Here is a 26,736-nt window from a genome sequence, read left to right as displayed (position 1 = left end):
CTATTTCTCGTCCGGCTTTGACAAGCAAAACATTATTTCAATCTTGTTTTCTAGTCACCATATTCCCAGTAGTAGTGTAGCTCCATTTCCTGCATATAGACACACACACACAACCCACAATTTCTCCAATCGCTCTGACGAAGGGCTAGCGCTCGAAACGTCAGCTTTTAAACTCTTTACGGTGGCCAATTAACCTTATCAACTCAAATGATAATACTAAATTACCTTGTTACTCTCTCCTACGGATCGCGACGCAACTCCACAGTTTTTTTAGGAACTTACCCCCTCTATTATTTTCAGGGATGTTAGCACCGCCAGCTTCGTTTTTCATTGGTAAATGTTGACATATAGACAGACTTTTGGATCCATATTTCAGGTGAGAGTTTAGCATCTATAGGTATTCTTGCTGACTGATGGTCGGTCAAAGCGTGCGAAATGATTACAAGTATATGACTGAATGTCATCTAACAAAACGATGTGTTCTTTTTAATGGCAGAAATGTGGTTCGAGTTTAAACTCCAGCTATCATTTCAATGTAAGTGTCAGATTTTTTTTTTCGCTCGGGTTTAGTGTTGACCTCAGATTTGATAACGTGGGTTGGACATGGTTGGACTCAAGAAGTGGGGAGAAACACTTAACTACATCTTGTGTTTCTCCCTACACTTCTTTCGTGCTCTAGCCGCTTCCTGCGTGCTTTTAACAGAACAGAGCACAGTCATGGCTTCTCTGCTTGTTGATTGTAGGCGAATTAATAGAGCAATCGAGATAGACATATGAGAAAATCATCATGTAACGTATGGAGGAGTGCGTAATAAACTTCGGATAAAATTAGCATGTGCTGGCATTCATGTCTTCCAGGGTTCATTCAAATAGACACTTTCAAAATTTGGTCTTTGAGGGGTGGGCTGGTGTTTGTACATCATTGCGAAGGGAGAGAGGGTCGCTGAGTCTTTGCTGAGAAAAAAATCATGACGCCTCTAGGAAATAATTTGATGTTCTAAGTCTCTTTCCTCAATCACAAAGCATAATGTTCTTTCTTTAAAAACAATAAAACAGACAAATCCTGACCTTAAGATCCAAGGTAGCAGTATATTATTTTTGTTTAAGTCATTAATTCTCTGTTGCATAATATGCCTAATCAAACAAATATTCCTAAACCAGAGCAAACAAAGTCAAATGTGACACGACAAGTAAAGAAGCATTACTTACAAGCAATTGATTCTACTGTTCATCGATAGGAAACAGCTTAAACTTCCTGAGTCCTCATTTTGAGGGTAAGTCTGCACAATCGTTTATAACCGTCGGCTTGTCGAATTTCATCGCGATAGTGATTGTAAAACAAGAATGTCTTTGTTGCTTTTCTGTTTCGCTGAACTACGAAGGAATTTGGTCTTCAAGCAATAAACAGGGTTTTCGCCGAATTGAAATGGGACATTTCCAGAATTGTCTCCTGTTTAAAAATATACACCGCTTACAATATCTTAGGGCTACTCTGACTTCAAGTTGGACCAGATTTTCCTCTCATAATAGCGATAGTACCTTTAAAAATTCCTCAAAGCAAATGTCTTGAAACTTAATGGTTGTTGGATCGATGTATTCTTCCATACAAAAGGCAATTCCAAGACGTGGTACATACAGCATAATAGCTCTACATCGCTGACGATGAAGTTTCCATGTCAGCTTTGGACACAAATTAGTTTACCATTTCCGATTGTTCTCTCAGAAACCGTCACTGATCCCTTATGTTCTCTAAATGCAGCAATCAGTAAAACACTCAATAATCAGTACTCTCTCTTTCAAAGGTACCCACCACTAGTTACCGAAAATTACCCTAATTTCAAAGTGAACAACAAATTGTCCTCATAACAGCGATAATATCTCAAAATAGCTCACCAGCAAATGTTCTAAACTCAAAGTTTGTTTGAGATATTCCTTCGCACCAGAGGCAATTTGCAGACATGTGATTAACACATTCAGCAGCTGCATAGTTCAACTTACTTAACGATCATTTTGTTTGCATGATGCAGTAAATTTAGGAAACAAATCAATACCTCATTTCAAATAATTCTCTCAAAAACTTTAATTCATCTTCCGTAAACGTTTTCAGATCAACTGTTGACCACGCACAGACCAGGAGCAGTGGCGTGAAGGCCTTTGGGATATGCCATCTTAGACTTCGAAGCAGTAGTGTATATGAAATAACTTGGAACAAATCCGGCCAACTTTATAGCGAGACGTCTTTCAGTGTCAAGCAAAAAAACTCGACAAAATTATGAAAAAGTAAGCTTTGATCAATTTTACAAGATTCACATCGTAGCAGATGGAAGAAATTATTTGAAGAAAAATAAGAAACGGGCAATAATTGACTCTCAGCTTGTTCAGTCATTCTTGAAAGAGTAAATTACTAATTATAAATACTCTCATCTTCGGGAAAAGCAATTTTCTCTTTCATATGAGTGTAGAAGCATCCAACGGTAAATAACAAGAAGTTCAATCTTCGGCCGTTGCTATCTGCGTACAAAAGCTCTTACTACTGAAACAGAAAATCGCATTTATATTTTATTGATATGATACATTGTACCTCTTTTGGGAATAACCACTATTAATACAAATTTACTTGCGTTCCATCACAAATGCTGCAATCTGATTGGCTACACTCCTCGCTATCTATTCCTTAATGGACAGCAAATAAAGCGAGGATATTATGATCCTCGTGCAATGAATTCAGTGAATTTTCTACTTACTTTTAGTAAATAATTAACCGTATCTTGTCAGGATAAGCAGCAGTCGTGCAGTATATGAGGTAAACTTACATGGAGCCAGTGGCACAGTGCCTGGGCCGATTTGCGCGGATAACATGAGAGTGAGGCAACGAGAACAAACGTTGTCTATTCCAGGAAAATCTTTGGTAAGATGTTTGAAAGAATAGGAGGCAACAGCGTAGTTGATTTAATATAAACTTGAAGTACGAATGAATGTTGCAAAACTCAACAGAACAGGGTTTTTAAGAAAGTGCCATTTTCGTTCAAATGTAGCATGACTGAAAGCAACTTGAGGCCTCCTCAGAGAAGAAGCAAGAAAACTGTCGGAGGTTTTGGGTTGAAACGTACTTTTGAAGCCTCCAAACTGTGATTCTGTTGAAAGAAAAATACCCCTATTTCCTTACATTTCTTTAAATAAACCTCGTCACGCGTTGTGCTATTTCGGCATCATTCAGCAACGTCTATTCAAAACTTGCTTAGAACACACATGTAATCTGCATATCGCTAATTCTCACATCTCATTAAAGGCTTTCAGTTCAGATGGACACTCAGTTCAAAAGGCGAAATCGTGTAGTTTTTTTAAGTCTGTCAGACGTACGGCCCCGTCAATCATACCCGATCAGCGGCGTTCTCCCTGAAGCCAGTCAAAAGAGTGCCCTCCTTGAATCTGTTTCATTTGAACCTGGTCAACTTTTCAGAAAGTCTTCTTAAACGGGAGGTACCATTAGTTTAGATAACTCTCTAAACTATCTACAATAGTACACTGATTCAGAAATTCTCCTTCAATGGGAGGTATCATTAGTTTAGATCACTCTCCACAATAATACACTGATTCATAAAGTCTTCTTTAATGGGAGACATCATTAGTTTAGATAGCTCTCTACAATAGTAAACCGATTCGTAACGCACAGGAACTTATAATGTATACTCTTATTTCAGAATCCACGCAAAGAGAGCGAAACGAAGTTCAAATTTACCAAGTTTCCGGTGCGCAAACAAGAAGCCATTATTGATAAAGACGAAGGCACTTCTTCCGGTTCTGTAGAGTGACACCTTGTGTCATACAAGAGAAATATCCACCACTTTGGCTTTGTATTGACCAGCTCCGCCAAGATTTTGCTTAAATTATGATTACTATACTTGGAAAAAATCTCCCAGTAAACGCCATTGGTGAAGTTTAATTTACATTATAGGCTACTAATGATTTCCATTGAGCTGCAATACAAGGGTACACAAAGCGACACAACCACGTTCCTCTGTCCCCCTAAGACAATAAATAGAGTTTTAAATGTTTCCCTAAAACCAAGCAAATTAACACTGACTGGGTGATAATTATAAACTATGTAAATGCACGTTATTGCAGCACCGACAACTCTGGCTTTGTCCGTCGAAATGCTTCAAAACTGAGAGAGACTGGAATTGTATGTTAGAGATAGCTCGATATGCATGCTTGAATGATCATGTGCTATGTTTAATGAATATTAGTGACAGAGAGCGGATACATTTAACGCAGCAAGGACAACATATTTCTCATAAGATAGGATAATTACAAGAAGGTAAAGTGCTATATAATCAAATTGAACAACGCAAAGGTGCTTCAAGAAGTCCAAGATAGCGAAACACTTACCTGCTTTCGTTCCGTTAGCTGCTGAACTTTTATACTGAAACTCCATACCAAGGAACTCATTTTTGCGAAGCCAGTTTTATTTCATCTAGAGAAGTCCCGCTATTGTAGTTTGCTCTCATCATTACAGGATTTAAAAATCTCATTCGTCGACAGAGGTGGAAGATTTTGGTGTAAACAAACCATTTGCCAGTTTTTCAATCCCAATGGATGACGCTTCCAGAAATCGCTCAGTTGTTTTGAAGATTTTTGTCATATTGGCATTCACAGGTAAGTTATCCTTCTTTGAAGTGTTTTGCTACATTAATTGTACTAGATATAGCTGCGAGCGTCTTAAAGAAAGGCCGATAAGGTTTATTTTTTAAATTTCTTTTATAGTAGGAGTGGCTTACAATTTTGAAAGTCATCAATTAACAAGACATGAACGGTTTAAGTTACTGTAATTAGGAAATCGTTCTAAAAAGCAAATCGCAAAAGTAAAATGATGATTTAAATCAACCCGATATCATTCACAAAATATGCTCAATATCAAACAATTATTAAAATTTTAGGCAGTCTGTTCGAAACCAGGAATATCTTAAATTGCAATAAAAGGAAAGTTCTTTCTAGAGAAAGTCAAATTCAAAAACACGAAGCAATTTGAGAGATCTATTGTTATAATTATTTTGAATGATCGACAGCTTGCATTACGTCACGTCATTACAAGCTAGTTAGCATTTGAATCAGTCAGCGCTTTTGGTAACAATTCAGACGCTGTTGTTACGAGAAATTTCTTGAATGGCATTTGATAACTCTACTCTGATGAGCCAGGTAATTGCACAACAAAACCTCCTGCCTTGACTCTTCACAGCTTTAAAACAATATATTCATATCGTAATGGCATCGAATATTAATTAATGTTTACACTTTTCGTTCATACCAATCAAATTGTTATCTTATCAACACTCGCTCATTAAATCATTTTTTGATAGTATCTCTTTGTTTTTCCTGATTTTGTTTATATTACCATTTTCTAATTTTTGTTTAAAAAATTCGCATTTTTACACATCTCATAAATTTTACGGGGGGATCAGTCGTCACTAACAAAATACCTCTGGCTTTAGGTTTTAATTTACCCGTGATCAAAGAAAACTGAGTCATTAGACAGATCCTTTGCATTTTTAAACTAATGAAATACTAATATATAGTGAAATATAAAATATAAGATATAACAGTATTGGGGGAGGGGAGAGGGGGTCGGACTTTGTCAATCAATTTTGGACCCCAGCCCATCCCCCTCCCTCTCTTTCCTTTCAGGCGAAAAAAAATTGGTCCCTCTGTCACTCACGAATTTTTAAAAACACCTTTTTTCTTTAGGGCTGACATATGGTAACAAGCTGGACGACTTGCTGAATGATGATAAACTACGTAAGTTTTACCACGAGTACAAATTGCAACCATCACCCCTTTCAGTAAACGCTAACTGAATGAAAGTGCCAGCTCTTGTATTTCTTTACTTAACTAACATTACACACATAACTTACACACTCATGATTTGCATTTATTATGATTTACCATCGTCATTATCTGTAATCAATGGCGTAGTTAAGAAAGGGAGGAGGTGCTTATGACCTATGTCTTCGTGAGGAAAATTTGTGATATTACACCAACACCAAACATGTTACACCAAAAACCAACTGGCATAACTGATGTGACCATTATGAAGACTCCACCCTCCCTCCCCTCCCCTCCATTCTCTTCCCTTCCCTCCTCCTTCTCTTCCCTTCCCTCCCCTCCCTTCTCTTCCCTTCCCTCCCTTCCCTTCCATCCCCTCCCCACTCCACATCTTTGGTGGAAAGTTCTGGACACAATCAAGATTAGTCTGGAGACTAGTTTTGCTCCTGATAAATTGACTGAGTATCGTATCTTCTCTGACCAAAATTGATTCTCTCTGAACTTCGCACTTAGTCAATTTTGGTTTGAATCAGATTTTACTTCGCGTTGTAGCGGAATTTTGAGTCATTGAGAATTAGAACTCTCTTGGAGCATGGGATCGATAACCAGCTTATGGTCGAAAAATGAGCCCACGCACCTAAACCTTCTTGGGAGGATTTAAGAACGCTCTCGGAAAACGACGAAAATTTGTTTACGACTTGTAGTCGATGTCAACTGATTAATTTTTTTTTCCCTCATTGCAGTTCTGTATGTGGCCATTGGGTTTCTTTGTTTCTCTGTGCTGTTCCTATTTTTAGCGATTCTAATGATCTCTATCGTCGTCATCAGAATGCAGAAAATGAGAAAGTAAGTTTATTTTTGTGAGCTTGCGTAGCAAGCGGTAAAGTAGGAACTTTGAAGCGCTCAGTCACGAGAAGCCCTGGAAAAAAGCGTTATTTCTCTTTGTCGCAGCCTTTATTTTCATAGAGCGACAGTATCTGCCATTTTTTAAACCTGGAATTAATTAAAAAAAAAAAAAAGGTCCTTGCCCACTTTGCTATACTAGAGGTAAGTGGTAATAGTTACAGATGCTGAACTTGTGATATTTCTCTCAGGGCACGTCAGAAGGAAGAGGATGAAGCAGGCGGAAGAATCAGTGAAACAATTATCGCAAACCCTAATGTTTTGCAACACCCTCCTGGGCGAAGCTCGATCGAACCAACAAAATGGGAACGTCACCCAAACGCAGGGAAGAACGGCGGCAAAAGGGTATCTAAGGGAAACACTCCTGTGGACTATCTGGAGTATATGGACTTGATAATTATGGACGCTGCAAATATGAACCTACCGCGTGCAAAGAGGATAGAAAGTGAGAACAGGGAGAAGACAGTTTGAATTATATGATTGTGTGGCAGGCTGCAATACTGCGGTGTTTTGAACGTTTAAGTCCCTCAATGTATTTTGAGTTGAGATTACAATTTGTAGATTTGATTGAAGAATATCAAATTAAAGAAACTGTGAAGAAATTTAATTTGCCATTCTAAACACAATAAACCTCTTTTTCTTTTGCATTCATTTCTGTGTGGGTGATTCTTTTAATGCTCTGGAATTTGGGTCAGGGGGTCTGGGTTCAAAGCTTAGCCGTGTCATATGATTGAGTTCTTGGTAAAACAGACCATTCCCATAATGCCTCTCACCAATCAGGCCCGTTTGTTTGAGAGGTGGAAAACCCTATCCAACGAAAAAATCGCTATTCAGCGCTATCCACCAAGTAGAGAAATATCTAACGGATAGCGTAGTGCTCGTAAAATGCTGGAAAGTTGCTCACTGGACTGCTACGAAGATGCTAAAAATTGCCAAAATCCAAAAAGTTTCCACCTGAATTTCAAAAGCTGTCACCTAAATTTCTCGATATTTTCATGTAAACGTTAATTAAAAGCTTTATCTTCGTTCTTCACAATAAATGATAGCATTGGTAAAAAAAAAAAAACAGCTGGAAACTTAGCTTCAAGATTTGCTCGCAAATATGGGCGAAATTTGAAAAAAACGTGGTTAATTTCACGTCTTGCCGAATAATGAGGGAACTTGAACGAAACTAGCTCTAATGATTGATTTCAGAGTCTAAAACCAAAACATAAACATGCAATTGAAATCTAACGTGTTTTGGTTGGTGGCTTTCGGGCTCAGTGGAGCTGATACCCCTTCTTACCCCGCCCGGGGACGGGGTGGGGAAAGGGGACAAGAAGCATTGTTACTCCAAAGTTAAAATAGCATGAAGCTAAAGGTAATATTGCCACTCACCTTTCCCTCTGCTCCCTTCCTCCCCGTACAAAACGTGTGTTTATGTTAAGGTAAAACTAAGGCGGTGGGCGAGGTATATCTGTATCTGGCATCATTTTCTTATCAAGAAATTTGCCTTCGCGCAATATGCATTTGCCTTTGCGCATATTCATAACAAGGTGCTCCATTTTATCAGACGGAATCTTTCTCATGCGGGATACACATCCACCCTTTTAATCTAAAAGGTCTAAAAATCATCTTCTCCTTTCTCTCATGATTACATATGGCCTGACCGAGCCAGAGCGAACCCCTTATTCCTGGGTACAAGCATTATTTTCCTTCGTTGTCAAGGTGATTAAGATTTGCTCTTGCTCGCCGCCATTTTTGAAGTATTTTTAAAAAGGTTATCGTTGCAACTCTTTCGCATTTACCCTCCATGACCTCTTTAGTTTCATGAAAACAGAAAGATGCCTGAAGACCTGTCCAATTCCTATAATATACGACCTAATTTCAAGCACAAGTAAGAAATTTCAGCCTTCATTTAGACTTTATTCCGAGCGATTTGACTAAAATTTATCTTCTCTTCGTATATGTATATATTTAAATTGGTGTCTCTTCGTTTTGGCCTGAAATTTCTTTGTTTTATGCTGTGATCAGGTTCCGTCCTGCTTCTGTAAAAGCAATCATTCATGATGTTTTGAATGAGGAACTTTCGGGCAAAAAATACAGCTCAGAGGAGGCGACTGCATGGTGTAAACACATCTCTGAGACAGTGAAAGAAAAACTGAAAGGTAAGTTTTGGAGTTTTGAAAATCTGCTCTTTCTATAGTTCATGAATGAACAATAGATCGTCACAATTTGAAACCCGAATCTATCATTGACAGCAACTTTATTTTCTATAATGCATGAAAATACAATAAAGTGCATCTGACATTTGCAACAATGTGTAACAGTTGACTTTTGATCTGTTTTTTGTGCCTGTTCTCCAAGCTGCGACTACTCTGATTTCCAGGGCTAATAGAAATGTTTCAGCAACTTTGTTTCATTTATTCACAATAATGACATTGTTTACAGTACACCATTACTTACAATACTAGCATTTGTGACAATATGAACATAACTTAGTAACAAATTGCTAACAGAAGTGACAGTAGTGACATCACTTTCAGAAAAAATTTTACAGTTCTAACATTTTTAGTGGCAGTACCAACAATGCTTTTCCTCTTACAAAGTTAATGGTAAAACTAACTATATTAACATCAAACATTATAAGTACATTAAAATATGTTACAGTAGCCTGCAAATAAGCAATTATTTGATAAGGTTGAGCATGATAAATTACACATTGGGTTTGATAATTCATAATATCATGCAAAAACTGAATTCAATAGTTGTTTTATAACAAATTTTTTTAAAAGCACTTGGTCATTTTGAGTTTCTCTCTCTGAGTGTGCAAAAGTTGGAGAATACTTCACAGACAATGGACTGGGAAACTAGGCAGACTTTAAACTTGACATGATAAATGCAATATGTCTTGAAGATAACTCATTTATCATGTGAACTTCACACTTTGTATTGTATATTGATTTAATGCTCTTGACCAATAAGATTTTGTAACATTCTTCTCAGTTTTATTGTTTTTGTGAAGTTGAAGTGAAATAAATATTTACATTTATAGATATTGCAGTATGTATTTAGTTGAAAATTTTCCTTTTCAAAGGTTTTTTTGTTTTTTTCTCTGAGGCCTAAAATTTTATTATTACTATGGACCATATGACAATTTTAGATTGCCACATGGCAACTTTAAAACAACTTTAGCTTGGGGCTCTATGCATTAATTACAAAAACGCTCTGTTCTCCCTTATTTTAAGCACAACAGTTAAAAAAATTCAACTGGTGGAGTAATCTCTTCACCTATTCAATTTTCAAGATTTCCAAGCAATTTTAGGTGATTACAATCAGCAGTAAATTTTACTGGTTAATTCTTGAAGAGGAGAACACTGAGAACTTTTACATCTAAGAAAGGTTTAACATAAACAATGAGACTTTTCAGCTTTATAGGTCAGGCTCTGGTTGTTTAGAAGAGTGTATAACATCATCCACTGGATAAATCTCTATCTGTTGGATAGCACAACGTGTTTTGTTAACGCTCATCCGCTGGGTAGTGACTTATCCTGTGGATAGCATTATCTGCCTTGTGAACAATTGGGCCCAGATGTACTTGATCACCACTATTTGTTGTACATAGTGGATAATGGAAACCATCCAAGGTTTTCTGAAAAAAAAATTGATTAGCATTGATTTGCCATGAATAATTAGAAATAAAAGCAAATCACATTATATCTTAGTTTGAACATTTTTCGTGAAGTTGTCTAGGGTCTTATCCTTCATAGATCATGCTTTTTAGGTGTTAATGTCTTTAAGTTTGCAATTGAATGTATGCAAAACTGTAAAAACTAGAGGATAACCTTTAATTTATTACATCTTGTTCCTTTAATTTTATGGCCAACTTTCAAATTTCTTCATTTTCCATTTTTTCTCTTCATTTTATTGCAGAACTGGATTTGGACAGATACAAATTTATTGTCCAAGTTGTCATTGGTGAACAAAGAGGAGAAGGAGTTAAGTAAGTCTTGAAAAAAATTTTTAATTTTTGTTAGCAGTTTTTTATAAATTATCTTGTCAGATGCTAATTTGTAATTCAGTGAGAAACATGTTGGATAATGAGTTCTTTTGGACAAACTTCATATTTATCCATACAACCTATCATATATTTTCACTTGTGTATAATTGGTCTAAATTCATCATGTGACTAAATATTAGCCCTAGGTAATACTGGGGTAATTATCAACAATTATAATCCATGAAATATTTTTGCATGTGCACAATTGGTCTACATGTGTCATGTACCTGCTAAAGCTGGTGGATATCCTGTGATGTTCTCCAATTTTCAAACCTGATGTCCAATATCATGACAAAAGTTTTTGTTTAAAATTTACCTCAAGATGAAAGAGCATGTTCCTGCTGCTGCAGGAGAAGGGGTATATTTTGTTTGTTCTGTAAGTGGTATCAAAGAACACTGGAAAGTGAACTTTCCATGCAGTAAATGCTAAGCTGTTTGTATATTTGTCCTTGGACATTATCTGTTATTTGCTAGGAAATAGAGAATGCTTAATGCAATATTACATGATGTACCAAGCTTCAGGGTGCATCATCTGGCTTTGCAAGAAGCAGTATAGCTGGCAATTAAGTTTGGAGACTCACAAGATATGTGTATATCAAGGCCTAATACTTAATAGACATCTGAAGAGAAAAGAAATAGGTTTTTTTAAATTACAAGAGAATGAAAGAGCATTGATTTCAACTTAGGACCATTAATTCTACAACTTTATGTAATAAAACCATTGCAGCTTGTTAATTGATTGCCAAGAAGATATTGTCAAATTGTCAACTTTTGCTGCAGTTTTAGCTATTGAAATGATTTTGAAATTAACCCTTTAACTCCCAAGATCTGGTTGTTAATTCTTCCTTCTACATGTAATTGCCACACATTTCCTTATAAATCAGTCACAAGAATTTGGTGTTAGATCAAGATAGCAACTTCTACCTGATAAGTCTGAGTATTCTCATCACATTTTTGGGGGATGATGTATGAATATTGTTGGGATAAACTATGTGTTAATCACTTTGGGAGTCAAAGGGTCAACCAAGTGTTGGCAACTTGAAGTGCTGTACTTGTACTCTGATCAAAATCTGAAATAGACCACAAATCTTGTTCAGTCTATACTGTTAGCTGTCTGCATTGCATATGTTGGTTACTTTCAAAATAATTTGTTTTAGCTGTTAGCTAGGGTTTGGAATCAATTCAAGTTATAATTTTCTGAGCTTGTCAGACAAAACGTTCTGGGACAAACAACGTCAGAGTCAGCATTGAACACACAAAGTGAAATGTGACAATGCAAACCATTTGCTATTATAAAAATAGTTAAATGATAGCTATTATGATCTTTCTTGTATTATTAAAACTGAATCATTGGATTATGCAATTCAAGGGTTTTCATTGGCTCAGCCATCATGGGTTATGAGCCACTGTACCATACTTTACAAATATGGTCAGTTTATACAGTACTTACAAAATAAAGTTGGAAAGATTTATCCACATTTTGGGGTGTTTTAAATTAAAAATTATTGCAATCATGCTTGTTGGATATGTGTTGATCAAAGCAGGAACTAGTTGGTCATCTATCATCTCACATCCAACATACGCCCATGGAACAATTGTTTAATAGCATGTGTGAAAATTAAATCTTCAGGGTAGCATGTAGATGCTTGTGGGACTCAGATACAGACAATTACGCACAAGATATTTTCATGAATGTGAGTACATTATTAGAATTGAGATGAAAGAAGTGGGAAAGACTGTCACGAGATAAATGTACTTTTGGGTTGGTAGTAAATTATCTGAATTAGTCCCCTTTGAACAAAAATAACTTTAAGTTTGGATCATGTGTTAGTTAAATTCTTGTAAGTGAGCTGGGGAGCTAAGAATTACAGCTGAATTTAACAGCTGAATTTAACAGCTAGCACAAAGATGGTCTCCATTTCATAATCTTGGTCTTGCTAAAAGCAGTCACATAACTTGGTTAAGTGTGAACAGTAATCAGTGATGAAGGGTTGAAAGTATTTAATGGAGACAGACAGAGGAGACAATTGCTCAATCTTTCACCTGCCATACTTTGCTTCTGCCCAGATGGTAACTATTAAAAGACATTTATTTTTGCATCTTTGTTCATTGTGTTCTAACCAGCCAGAGTTTGGCAGATGATCACTCCTTTCATAGCTTTAAATTTACCATCACTTCTTCCTCACTCCTTCCCAGTTGGTCAGACCTTATAGGAGTCACAGGAGACTGAGTGAGAGTAACATTCTTAACAAGTAGTGGGCAGACCAGTTTATTATTTAGAGACTGCAGCTAGTGATGTAAACTTTGTGACACTCGTCTCCCTTTGGGAGTTTTGGTAAAAAAAATGATTTCTTTAAGGGCTGGTGTCAATCCCTGACTCCCTAGGGGAGTTTTCCTTTGTTTGTTGTTCTTGTTTGGCGTCACCAAGTGCAAAAGTGACAGTTTGTCAAGAATGTTTCATTTCTTCTTTTTTATTTATGTTGTTCGGTTATTTTGAGGAGGAACAAACAGTTTAAAAGCCTCCCTTGGCTAGCTGGGAGTGGAGTCAGCATTTTTTGTTGTAAAAAGTTTGTCAATTGAGCCTTTGAGTTGTGGCTTGGAAGTTTGCTTCAGGCAGAATGAAGAATTAAGATAGATGAACCATACTGACAAACTTGGTATATCTAAGTACTTTTCCATGGAATACCGTATGGTTTTTTTTTTTGGACCTTTGCTGGCTACGTGTATTGTGAAAGACCAGAGCCAACGTTATCTTGGTTTGTCTGGCAATTCAGCATGAAACTTCCACAAGGGAAAAAATAAAGGGGATATGGCGAAAAGCAAATTAAAAGCAGATGAGAAGAACCTCACTCTAACTTAAACAAAATACACATACGTAACACTCATTTATCAATGCTTTATCGCTCTAAGGCCCTTGAGCATGTGCACGATTGAGAAATCCTGACGTGTTTGTTGTTTTTGCATTGCACATCAAGAAATTACATTCCCTTAAATTCTTGTGAATTCAACGATACAGCTTTGAGAAAATTTTGTAGGAAGTACAGTTTTTCAGTAAAAGTAAGATAGAAATTTTTATGACATAAAAGAAAGTGTTTAAAGCTCATTGTGCACGGTTAAGGAAGGTAAATGTGCAGCGAACAAAACTTGCCAACATTGTATGTGACAAAAGTCAGATATGTGAGAATTCAAATTTGTATTCCAATTACTTACAAACGTTTGTCTGGGATGGGTGATAGTTCAAGTTGTGAGTCAGTGGAGAAGTAAACATTTCAGGCTAGCCTCCATTTGTTGAAATCTTGGAACTTTGAGAAGTTTTGCACAACATTATGAATCTTATGAATTACCAAGTTCTGAGTAACTCGCTTTGGGTCCAAAAGTACATCCTGCCGGACAACAGCAAAGGTTAGCATTAATCCTTGTCATCCATGGAGAGGTCACAATGCAGCAGGATTTGTCCGACTGCTATTTGAGTCAGTTATATGTGTGTGTATTTCTCTGAGCTTAGTTTTGGCCTGGTCTTTTCCACACTGGTTGCAAAACTACCCATTAATCGATGCATTTGGGCCCAGCCTGAAAATTTACAGGTTAAAATTGAACTGTCGATTTGTAAACGAATCTTTGGCGAGACAGTTTTTAAATTTGGACGATTTTATCAAACACTGGCGGTAATTAATGATAGAGTCACTTAAATCCTCGGGCGGTAGTCGTCAGATGTAGCTGAAAAGACATGCCTACAGTAGTTTTGAACTGTGGGGCGTAATAAATTGGAGCAAACGCTGGCGAGACGTCTTCTTCTACCTTCTTATATAACAGACAACAGCAGATGCCTTTGTCTAATACTCCAATCTACAAAGCTCGTTTTATTGTTTGTTTGTTTTTTTTTTTTTGGCGTCTCAAGCCACGTTGTTCCTTGATGGTCTAATAAGTGTTGCGTCTCCTCTTTAATTCCTAGAACACGACTGCCCATTGCCTCCGCTTCTTTTTCTTTGCGTTCCTGTTGTGCATCCTTAGCAGCGCATCTGCTCTGGTCTTACCCTCTGCATCATGGGTCTTAGTTTCCATGCGATAGTTTTGTGTGCGACATCTCTTCTTTCCTGATTTAATTCAAACAATAGCTTTCCCACTGCCTTTTTTTTGTTTTCTCTTCTGATCTTGATCAGCTCAACATTTCACCTTCTTTTCACGTCTTCCTTGCTCGCTGTCAGCGTTGGCTTTTCAATCTTGTGGCTTTTTGCTAGACATTCATTGCAGAAGGTTTTCATTTTTGTGCATCTACGTAAGCCTGCGCAAACTCCTGGACTGTTAGAGCACTAGGGTAGCTAATGATGGAACAGTAGAAAAAAGTTAATCAAAAATGTGTTGTTTACATTGTCTGCTAAGCTGAGATCTCCGCCAGTTTTCGTTAACTCATGGAATGCGTTTCCCGCGCGACCGTTGCTTGAAGCAAGACAGTGAAAGCAACAAAGACAGTTAGAATGAAATAATCAGCGTTACAACCAAAGGTCCACTGACCGCAGTACACCATAGTGTTACCTGTGTCTGTTTGTCAAAATGTTTTCCTCGACCCTTCAGTGTAAATGGAAAGAGACAATTTTTTGAGCAAATTCTAGACTAACAATGACCGAATAACTTAAATCTCTTCACAGTACTCCTTAAATTAAATTCATTGAAATTATGTTTTACATGACCTGCGATCGTAAACACACTAAATTTTGGAGCAAATTCTAAGGGGGCAAAGAATTGTATAACGCAAAATCCCCCAAATTTATTTCTTGAATGCTGAGTATGAAACCAGTTTACTAATATGTTTTGCTCGACCCACGCATACTGCTAAATTCGGACAATTTTAACAGACACTGGCGGTATTTAATGATAGAGTCACTTAAATCCTCGAGCGGTAGTCGTTAGATGTAGCTGAAAAGGCATACCTAAAGTAGTTTTGAACGGTGGGGCGTAATAAATTGGAGCAAACAAAGGCGGTAAATAATGATAGAGTCACTTAAACACTCGGGCGGTAGTCGTTAGATGTTGCTGAAAAGACATGCCCAAAGTAGTTATGAAATATGAGGCGTACTAAGTTATGTTCCAAGCTCTATATCTCACGCATGAATACAATACTGTCTTGTACAGTTGCGGGTTTTCCCTCATTTTCCTACTTTTATTTAGCTGTTTCTTATTTTTAGACCTCAAGTTTAAGCGTCTTCGGTGTCTTATGCCCTGGAGGTCTGGATACACTCAATGACAGTCTTGTATGTTACGTGTAAACAATTTTTTTTTCTTGTATTTTGAATCAGCCTTTCTATTATGAAATAGCTCAAACAATTTAAGCATGAAACGAAACTCATGGCCTAAATTTGACTTTTACCTCGACTTCAATTACGGCATTGTTCTAAGACTGCTTGGAAAATTAACAGACATTTGGATCTGAGACAGAATTGAATTTTCAAGGAGAGGGATATATGTAGTCATTTATTATCTCGTGTAGATAAGTTTCGAGAAACAGTCTGAGGAGTACTGCAAGATGAAGGTTTAAAGAAAAACCGTCTTTGCGTGCATGATAAAATGTTCGTGCCGAGTAATGTTATTATTCTTAATAAAGAAAAAAGGATTTGGTAGGAAAGCATTTGAAGCCACATATCGCTGGCTGCCAACTAATTTGAGGTTGTCTGCATTCTTTCAATTTTACACTCATTAAAAGCTGCTTAAGATGCTTAGGCTGTTTTTCAAGTCTAAACACTAACAGCGTGGATTAATAACTAGCGGATTAAAGGCTTTGACATAAAGAAAAAACAGACATACATCCGCTCTCCATTTTCCCAGAATTTATGGTTCCATGCATGAGCTGAGTAAATAGCGATAGCTGCGCATAGTGGAACCGCAGAGGAGCTTTAGAAAAATCCCTTCACGATCAGATAGGCATGATTAGAAGTGACGGATAGATGATCTGGTGTATGGTAATCAAACCTAATTTATCATCGTGGGCTTAACTTTTCGGAAGTTGTTCAGCGTCACGAATGATATAGTCTGTATCATTAGGTGTACAAGCGGATTTTCATGAAAAAAAAAGTGATATGGATCACCTCAGGGTGAAACATATCTTACCTTTGAACGCCCTGGAGTGATTACGAAGCGTCTGCTGGTCGCGATCTGCACAAGCTTAATTTTATAGAATGTTGCTCGTCAAATATTCTCCGCATGCACTGTTCATTTTAAAAATACAATGTCAGAAGTGTCATTATTCATGTTGTACGTGATAACGTTTTTCTTCGAAACAGCAGGGTAGAGGATCATTTCTGTTTAAAATCGAAAAGAAAGCATCCGGTTTGTTCGTTTGCTTACAATGTTGATTTGAGTAGGTCCTTGCTGGTAACCCGTTTCTAAACTCCTCCTCCTCCTCTTGCTTTAACAGCACACTGCTGTATTGCAAAAGCGTAACTACAAACCTTTTTATATCTTTTCCTACACAGTGAACACCAATAGTTTGCTACTCACCTACTTTTATCTCGCTTCTTGCATTTCCCTGCTTTCTCTTGTAAGGAGACACAGTCAATCGCAAGCTATTACGAGACTGCAGTCATTTAACATAACAGTTTTACTCCGTACCAATTTTCTCGCTGTTATTTTCATGGGCGTTCTGTTAATTAACCCTGTCTTTGTCAAGTTCTTCCTTTCAACAGATAATACATCGGTTGAGTTATTTTACTGCCCCGCGGAAAAGGTCTCACTCGTCGACAGACTTTGCTCTCTGCCCTAAACAGCTTCGCTGTGTTTTGCATAAATTACTGCCGAATCCGACCAAACCTATTTCGCATGCTTAAATTTGATAACGTAAATTGACTGCGAGGCAGTTTTTTTTTACTCCAAATTCATTAATTTGTACTGAATCAAGTGTCTAACCTTTAAAGTTTATTGACACACAATTTCTCCTGCACTGAAAAGCGAGTCAATCAACACATCCCCTTCTTACAGTCTCAATTTCCATCTTAAAACAATCCAAATCAGTGAAGATAAAATATTCTTTGAACTTTTTGTTCCCAAAGCACGCATTTCCAGTGAAATTCAGAAGAGTTCTTCTTTTTTTGGCTGGGTCAATTTTCGATTTAAAAAATAGCGCCTGTGTGTTCGAAATTTCATAACTAACTTATCCTATTTCGACCTATTATTACCATGGCTGACATATCTGGGATATTTACGCCCTAAGCATAGCCGCATACGCATTGCTCTACAACAGGGGTATCTTTCTACCGTTTTTGATAGAGATTTTATAGTAAAATGATCTAATAGTAATTTTCAAGGAAGAGAGAACCTCCTTTTCCTCTCGGACGTGACCTGTTATTCAGTTCGCCAGGCGCACCTGTGCGAATAATTTGTTGACAGAACTCGAGGGCATAGTTTAATGGAAACCAGGTTTGTTAGTTTAACTTTTGGCGAGTTTTTACTGCGAGAGAATAATGGAAAAATCGACCGAAGAGTGTAATATTATCTCGCAAAAAAGTACCTAGTGCACTGTGATTGAAATAGGGCCGTGCCCCCTTCCCAAACAAAGGCAACATTTCTTAAAAACAACTTTACAAAGCAGAGGTTTAATTTGGACGCATGAGTGCGTCTTTTGCCTTTTTAGCAGGTGTTTGTCGACCCAGCTGGATTGTTCTAATTGTGTTGTAAAAATACGCTTTGTTTTCATTCTTATTTCCTGCCAAGCGGTTTAGACGGCGAGTTCTTTTGTGTTTTCGCAGAGCTGTGGTTTACTGCCTATTGGCGATCACAAATTTGGGATTTTACAGTGGGCTTTTACTGCCATTCGGCCCCCTTGTAGCGACCGTTAATTGGAGTGTTTGTCTGGGCGAAATTAACTTAGTTTCTATAGTAGACAGTTTCCTGTGGTGCTGCCTGCACGAAAACGCTAAATATCGCGCAGTATTACAATTTTGCTTATCAGCCAAAATTGTTACGTGACAGTACATTTAATTGAGTAGTGAACACGTTTAGAGATGGATGTGAGAACGACGCCTAAAGATACAGTTCGAGATAGGCGTCGACGGACAATAAAATCCTAATGTTCGTAGCCGCTAGGTAATTATTGAACTACTAACGCCTTGCATTGCCCCAAGTGACTTTTTCACTGATATGTCGCTTGACTTGAGATACCTCTTGCGTAACGAGCCTTTGTCCACGGTGTTGTTTCCCTTTTCCGTTCTTTTATTGGGCTCAGAAATTAATTGTACATCCATTCTTCTTTCCGCGTGATGTTTGAGGCATTCGTGTCGTTTTTCTCAAGCGGTCCTTGGAGATTGGTCAATCAACTGTCGGCGTGGAGGGTTTTGCGGTATTGCTGAGGAAGAAAGTGAATTTGCAAGTTTTCGAGACGGCGTAATCCTGTTACGGCTGGGCGATCAACAACTGCCCAGCCGGTCACTGTTATATAAACACTGCGCGCGTGAAACAATGCAAGCCAAGCCAAGACAGGTGTGTTTGCTAATAAAACAGAATAAGATGAATGACGCAGCCTCTGTATCCAACATGTCTATTTTTCTCACGGGTTATTCCCACGACCTTACTTTAGGGTGGAATTTAATCATCCTCTGCGGTTGGGGGCGAGAAACCGTCCTTGCTCTCCATGTTCAGCTCGAGCAGTGTCGACGAGATTTTAGCCTATTAACTCTTCATGTGGGTGAAATAAAGAGATAAAAGAGGTTTGAGGTATAGGAGATAATTAGCCCCATTTGGCAAAATACTTCGGTATTCTTTGAGCGTCCCAATATATTCTCGACTTCTGACGTAAAAGGTAAACAGTGGGCTTGATGCACATCATGGTAAAATGCGCAGGAGCGCTTGGCACCAGAGCATATCCTTAAGAAATATCCGCGCATGGGGTTCGCCTTGCTGCGTGTTTTGTATAGGTTTAATTTGACGTTTTGTATATTGGACTCAGGACATGAAACGCAAACACGTGTGTTTTGCGAAGACGCTCCCGCCACGAGGCGAAGCGAGCGGTGTTTGCTTTGATTTGTAAGCGCGTTTTTCCTTGTGAACAGATTTGTGGATCACGTTTCCGTAATTGCGGTGGCTAGGCTGATGGTATAATCCGTTGATTACTTGTTTGCGGATTTTCAACCTTTTTCTGATAAAAAATCAACCCGTAGAAAAATTGCCTTTTCCAAATAATATTATACTTTTATTTTCGAGGTTGTTTTTGTCGCAGTTTGTTATTGTTAATCGATGGAAGTTTCTAAAAACTTCTTGTGAAACGGAACATTGAATAAGCGTACACCTGTTTTTGCATATGCTCGAAGTTCAAGATGACCAAGATACTCTGCTGCTCTCGATCGAAAGAAAAAATTATATGATTAGGAGAAACGTAATTCTTAACTCCATATTCAGTACAATTTGTTCAATCTGAGTCGCGTCGCTGTTTTCATTCCCCCGCTAAGAGCGAAATCGGTGAGTTTTTTCTTTCTCGTTTTATCTTGATTTCAGGCGGTATTCTTATCTCCACGATTACTTATGAGAACCTTGTTGCAACTAATCCTGAAATTAAGTTCATTGTGTTGTTAAACCGCGATAATTTTTTCCCTTCTCTGTTATTAAGTATCATTGTGTTTCTTGCCCGAAGGCCAACAGCTGACAGCAACAATTAATTGAACTGTGTGTCTCAATTCTATTCGCATTTTAAGTTTGTTTCCGTACTCTGTTTTTTCCCCTACCCTGTTTTTTACCTACTCTAAGTCTTTCCCTTCTCTGTTATAAAGTATCATTGTGTTTCTTGCCCGAAGCCAACAGCTGACAGCAACAATTAATCCAACTGTATGTCTCAATTCTTTGCGCATTTGAAGTTTGTTTAGAGCTCTTTCTTTGTATTCAAGCACCCCCGCTGCTCTCTTCAGACAACTTTCTGCATTATTGAACACACCTCTGAATAGTTTGTTTTCCTGTTTGCGTTGCTTGGGAGCCGGTACAACTCGGAAATTAAACATCTCTCTCTTCAACTTTGAGTGTGATTGGAATATCGACTCGCTGATCAAAGGTTGAACTTTCTTCGGTCAATCAAATTATTTTTTGAATCCTATTTGAAGACCTCAGCTTATGTTGGTCCGTCGCAAATTGCTTAATCATTTCGCCGGTATGATCATTATCTTGAATTAACAGCCAAGGTAACATTTGACAAAAGAAAACGAACATTTGCAATTGCATATTGCCCAAAATCGCGACGTACAGCATTTCTAGATGCACACACCTTATGATAACCGGTTGATACTCGTACGTTATTGTTTTTGGCTTAGGAAAGTTAGACCTTGCTTCCATCGTGAAAAAACAAGTCAAGGTATTTATTCATTTCCATTTGAAGAACGTTACACGTGAGTTTGAAGGGCAGGTTAACGTTATGTTTACATCGTGATTTCGATGTGAAAGTATTTCACGAAAAATAGATCAGAAACAAAAGAAAAGAGGAGTGTTTTCCGGTACACTGCTGTGTGCGTCTCAAGAAGACCAAAAAAGGAATTGGTTGGAAGGTGCTTTTGCAAAGAGATTAAATAACAGGACATAAAATTTGGAAAAAAATAGTGCATGTCATACTGCATTTGAACCTCCTTATCACTGAAAATACGTATCGCTGTTGTCTCACTACGGTGATTTTTATTTCATAAGAAAATCTCAAACATTGAAAATTTATCTATAAATTTCAGTCGATTTGTTGCGTTCATTCATTTTGGTCTACAAGCAATTCCTGAGAGACCACACCCTCTCCAAGAATGGTTACCAGAAATGGATAAAGCAATAGCTTTTATTCGAGGTCAGTTTCACAACGGTGGTGCCATGGGGAGTATCTGCATCCTGTATTTCATACCGTTCTCTATTAAAAAAAAAAAAAAAGCTTTATATCTTAAAGACCTGTTTTTTTTTTCTGAATTTGTATTGTTTAGGCGGGAAATCAATCTCGAAAGCGTGCTTACACGTGCCCGTGAGCACGTGTCTCGTGAAAATATGATGGTTTGTTTGTGAATCAAGGCCACTCGTTCCTTTATTGAGGCTGTCGCCATTTTTCCTACGCGATCTCTTGTGGTAGATAATGAGTTTTGGTTCACATTAACTAGACACAAGATCTCGTGGTTATTAGACATAACAAGTGTTGTTTTCCGTCTCGAAGTTGGCTCGGGGGCTCGTAGATGTCGAAATGTCAACCTGGGAATTATGTTTTTGTTACATGATATTGTCAGTGCTAGTACTATAATTTCAAATTTTTAGTAAAATACATTGGGAAGTTTTAGCATTATTGAAGTCAGGAAGAAGTAAAATTATCGGTTTTCTCCTGAAATGTTCAGCGTCAGACTAACTGTAGTTTCACCATGGGGAATCATTCCACGTATTGCACTCTTTTGTTCGTTCCGGAAAGGGCTTTAAAAATATAATCAACCTCGACCTGAACGATAGTGATACGTTTGCTGTACGCCTGCGGTGGTTTATTGAGCTGTATGAGGGCGCTGTTGGTGCGCTATCAGTCCTGGTGCAATTTTTTTTAGCGCTGTTAATCTTAGAAACACATAGCATGAGTAATATGATATCTCTTCCTGTTTTTATAGCAACTTCTTTTTCGTCTTCAAAAGCAAAAAAACCCTCTTTTATATGGCAATCTACGAATGATACAAATTGAAAGAATGTTGCAAAGGAAGAAAAAAGATTAAACAGTTACTAAGTGCTGTCCTTTACTCTGTTGTATGTAATTATGTGTTGCAAGAAAGAAATGGGCCAAGTATGCAGTGCCCTTACTATAGCGGAGAGTCCAGAAGTAGTATTCAACCCACACACGCCTATTATCGAAAACTGATCTGTGTTTGGGTACTAGGCCTTGACCTAGCGACCCGACATCATCTCGAGAAGCTACTCTCACATGATGTACGCCTTCCCTTGAGTAACTCGAGCTGCGTGGACGGTACGTGCAGTTTGCGTGGATGTCGTGCGTGTCACACGCCCTGGCTCACCTCATGATAATGCTCGTTCATCTTGCCGCAAATATATTCATTTGGCGGAGCGCGGTGAACGTGTAATTTAGTTATATTGTTTATAAAGGCTTGTACCGCCGTAGCCGAAGGCAAGGCAAGCCTGCTTAGGCCGATGTTGGTCTGTTTTACGAAAATACATCGGCCATGCAAGCTGAACTTTTAGTTATGCTCGTGATCTTTTCTTTTCCCTGTGGGCTCAAAAGGAAGACGTTGCATTTGGTGTCAGGCCTGTGCATTGCAGTTTCGTAACATCTCTCTCAAGTAAGGATTAGGGCGTGATCTATCTCCGTTGTTTTAGCGGTAGAGGAAATATCTGCCAGACGAGATTGCTCTCCGAAGCGACCCTTGAACTAAGTGCTTCGTTCGGCTTTGAATAATGAATTTTCTCTGAATAGGCATTTAGAAAGCCAAGCTTCCAGATCGTTCGTCAAGAGGTTGAGCCTAGGTTGGTACATCGGCTAATTGTTCTGTAGTGGTGCAGTTTATAGTAAAATATTTGAGTTGCGATTCAGCAAAGGTACAGCAACATTGTCGCAAGCCGCTTTCTTCAGGATCAAATTTAAAGTACTCAAGGCTGTGAACTCTGAGTTATAATACTTTGAGTCTAGTTGAGTGGTAATCTCGAAGTCATTATCGTAGCCTAGATTTCTACCATGGCTAAGAAGATAAGTTTATTCTATACAGTGCGCGCTCCTTTTGGCGCGCGCGGTCGTGCTTTTCGTAAAATTTCTCAGTGATATTCCTTTGAGGGACAAAATTGTATTATGCGGAAGCAGCCTAATTAAAAAGGCGGTGAAGTCTGCTGTCGGCGGGCCCTTGTCATACAAGAACCTCTCTTTGTATTCTTCAATTGTAATATATTTTATATTTTTGGATTGATGACGGTTCACAAGTGGGTACAAGTATACGTACCGCCTCAGACAGCTCGCCAAGCCCGTAAATTGATGGTTAGCAACGTGACGTCAGCATAGAACGTCAGCCCGTGCGTGCGAGTTTTTATCCAGTGTTCTGATTGGTTGCGGGAATGGCTAACTCTTTACCGAATTGGGCAACGTACATGAGAGTAAGCAACTTGTGGCAAAAGGCGGAGGCGCTTTTTGAGAATACAGCTTCAGATATGAACTAAAAAATACGATCGTTTTATTTGGTCTTCTACAGAAAGATGCTTTGCTTTTAAACAGAGCAGTTTGCTTCAAGTACATTACTTGTACGAAAAAATAAAAAGGAAGAAAAAGAACCAAGTCCTCTTGCGATTTGTTTTCTTCTGAATGATGCGTCTCATATTTCGTAATCACGCTCTTGTTTGCTTGTTTATGAGTTCCTCTTCGTGTCAGCGCTATTGTTCCTCATCAGGAACCCATTATTCTGGCAAAGTGCCACCACCTAGATTGACTTACAAGCAAAACAGAGCACCCTTAAGTTACAACCCAACCAACTATTGCTCAGAGGCGTTGTTAACCAAGCAGGTGGCTGTTAGTTAATGCGGTCATTTTCTAACTGAAACCCTCACTTTACTTGTTTTGTTCTCTCTTTTCATAGGATACGTTATTTTGCGTCGTGGCAGCCTACGGTGTCTTCTACTACTGAGCGCAGTTGGTGACCTGCCTTGCTCCTTGTGGATCTATTTAAACCTTATTTACACAAAAGCCTCACCATTGTAAATGTAAATGTTAATCTTGTGTACAAATGACATTTCATTCACCCTGTTGAGCGGTTTTCTTGTGTTGCCATAAATTAAACAGCGGGGTGATTTTAGTCATGAGACTAGTGACTGCTCATGTGTCAATTAATACTTTTGTAAAGGCTTTTTTTTTTTTTTTGTCTTTTTGGTCCTACTGTGAGTGAACACGTTGTATACCAGTCACACCTCTTCCGCAAACTTTTCTCCCACATTCGAAGTAAATCATAAATGTTTTCAATTCTTCGCGAATAGCTGAAATTTGTCTTAAAAATTTGTAGAATATCACGCTATAATTGTTATTTATAGCACGATTTTCGTAAAATTTAATAAAGTTGTCATCTTTTAAGCGCCGCATATTTCCCATAGGTTTACTTTAATCGTGTTTTCTTATCATATCTTTTACTGAGTCAAGTGTTCAGTAATCTTTATCATCAAGTTATTCCTTGGCTTTTTATCCGGTTGAATCCTATTTGACGAATTTTCCTTCCTCCATTCAGTGCTAATTATCGTAGATAGGAAGTAAGTAAGCTTGCACGTATTTTTGCGCGGTTTTGTACTCAAGATTAGGGAAAGAGGATGATTGTTGCGGTTCAGAGATTCAATTGATGAAAAACTCAACAAGTCGTCGTGGTTGTCTGGTTGAAAGGAAAGGAAATTAATAGTATAGTGCCAAGAAATGAATCCAGCTTTGAATGAAACTATTACCTCTATAAATAGATGTCAAAGTCGGGTGTTCAGGCGTAGAAATAGTACGTGCCTGGGTACCCGGGGTACCGCACTTTCTCAGGTGAAAAATACCGACCTGAAAAGCGTATAGAAGTCTATTGTAGATCTTGTTTTCAAGTTACCATTCCTCCATGGTGTGTTGGGCGTGTGCCGGAAAGCTAGAAGGAATCGCGCGCAAAACAATCGTCATTACCTTTTTGGCTGCCCGAAATTTTGGAACGGAGATCTTGCGTGGTGTGCTTCCTTTCGGCGTTGTTAGAAATAACGATTCCTAGACGTCTACAAAGGGATTAGCAGTTCGCATATAATAACCAGGATTCATAACGTCGTTAACGATACATAAATGGTGTGTTGAGATCACGAAAGAAGTAGTTTGATTTCACAATTTATCTCAACCTTTTCATAGCTAGGTGCGGAACCGATGATGGAAACGAAAAAGCGATCGAATTTTCACTTGTATCCTGTATTATTTTTTTTGCCTGCTTCAAAATAGCTTTATTTCGATCTGTCCTGTTCAGGGGGGCATGAAAACATGCTTATTCCGTTAAACCTGTTATCGCCCGATGCATAGCATGACCAGGCCTATGAGCTGCTTCTGAGCGTCTGTCGTGCCCGCTTGTTTTAGCTGAGAATTAACAATGTCTCACAGGTTATGGTAAGAGGAGGTCTTTGACGACAACAATCAACTTTTGAGCTAAATCAAGGACAGTTCCACCAAGAACTTGTGGATTAATCTGTTTGATATCGATGCCAAAATAAACAGCGCTGTGTTCGTTTGCAGAAAGTTTTTATTTGCTTGTGTTTCACAAACAGACCCCGTGAATTATAGAGATGTGATTACTGCGATAAAAAGGAATCTTTTGTGTACGGATTTGTGTCAAGATTCTTGACTTTTCATTTACCAGTTCGTTTGTCTTCAACTTCAAGTATTTCCGAACTTTGGAGTTTGATTGTTGTGAATTGTCGAGTTGTTTTCCCGAATTTAGCCACATGGATTATGATAGTGTCTTTGTAAGCGTCTCTGTTCTGTCACAAGGTTCCTGTAAATTTTCATCTGTTATTGTTTTTACGAATAAAGATTAGATTAAGATTACTCAAGGCATAAACTTGGAATCTATCCTTTTCCCTTCAGTGATGATGCTTGCCATCATTCAGAACCGGTGTATTAGTTGCCTGTCGGAACTCAATACAATAAGGTCGATCTATTTCCTTTCACGACAGAGTACACAAGTTCAACATTTCGTGCGCGCGCGCGTGCTGGACAACTTTGCAAAGTGGAGTTGGTTTTCTCTGACTGTGATTGATGAGAGCCGTTCAAAATTCCTCAACGCGTGCCTCTATGGACTTCCGCCCTTGTGGCACAGATCGGAAGTAAGTTTGCCCGTGGGAGGATCATCACATTTCTCGAGCTTTTCCAGTCACGGCTCGAGTGAAACTGCTTTTGCCTGCACAACTCTCGAGGAATTTGCTCAACAAATATTGGGCAACACACGCAAATCGACAAGATCACAAAGATGTTTTGTCATTTCCTCTAAAACACTTGATTAACAATTTCCTGTTTATCTCGT

At 38.2% G+C, this 26,736-nt stretch overlaps 2 protein-coding genes and 1 long non-coding RNA gene across 4 annotated transcripts; 2 read left to right on the top strand and 1 right to left on the bottom strand.

The window, feature by feature from the left end:
• The first annotated feature begins 3,953 nt into the window (after positions 1-3,953).
• Positions 3,954-7,374, top strand: LOC131774135 (uncharacterized). Of its 2 annotated transcripts, none has more exons than XM_059090157.2 (5): positions 3,954-4,318; positions 4,543-4,656; positions 5,743-5,793; positions 6,564-6,666; positions 6,915-7,374. In XM_059090157.2, the coding sequence occupies exons 2-5, from the start codon at positions 4,593-4,595 to the stop codon at positions 7,192-7,194; spliced, it is 498 nt and encodes a 165-aa protein (XP_058946140.1). In that variant the 5' UTR covers positions 3,954-4,318; positions 4,543-4,592; the 3' UTR covers positions 7,195-7,374. The 2 variants fall into 2 exon arrangements, with proteins under 2 accessions (XP_058946140.1, XP_058946139.1); XM_059090156.2 differs by having other exon boundaries at positions 4,517-4,656.
• A 1,063-nt stretch (positions 7,375-8,437) lies between these two features.
• On the top strand, positions 8,438-24,788 carry LOC131774132 (dynein light chain Tctex-type protein 2B). The gene is made up of 5 exons (XM_059090151.2): positions 8,438-8,599; positions 8,737-8,870; positions 10,636-10,705; positions 12,393-12,456; positions 24,301-24,788. The coding sequence occupies exons 1-5, from the start codon at positions 8,547-8,549 to the stop codon at positions 24,346-24,348; spliced, it is 369 nt and encodes a 122-aa protein (XP_058946134.1). The 5' UTR covers positions 8,438-8,546; the 3' UTR covers positions 24,349-24,788.
• On the bottom strand, positions 13,645-17,998 carry LOC131774133 (uncharacterized). Its single transcript, XR_009339382.2, has 2 exons — positions 17,255-17,998; positions 13,645-15,081 (listed from the first exon to the last, which is right to left on the bottom strand). It is a non-coding gene; the product is annotated as an uncharacterized lncRNA (long non-coding RNA).
• Positions 24,789-26,736: the final 1,948 nt, after the last annotated feature.

Source organism: Pocillopora verrucosa, chromosome 6, assembly GCF_036669915.1.
Source record: "Pocillopora verrucosa isolate sample1 chromosome 6, ASM3666991v2, whole genome shotgun sequence".
Lineage (NCBI taxonomy): Eukaryota > Metazoa > Cnidaria > Anthozoa > Scleractinia > Pocilloporidae > Pocillopora > Pocillopora verrucosa.
The sequence above is the reverse complement of the archived record's forward strand: the minus strand, read 5'-3'. Positions and strand labels throughout refer to the sequence as shown.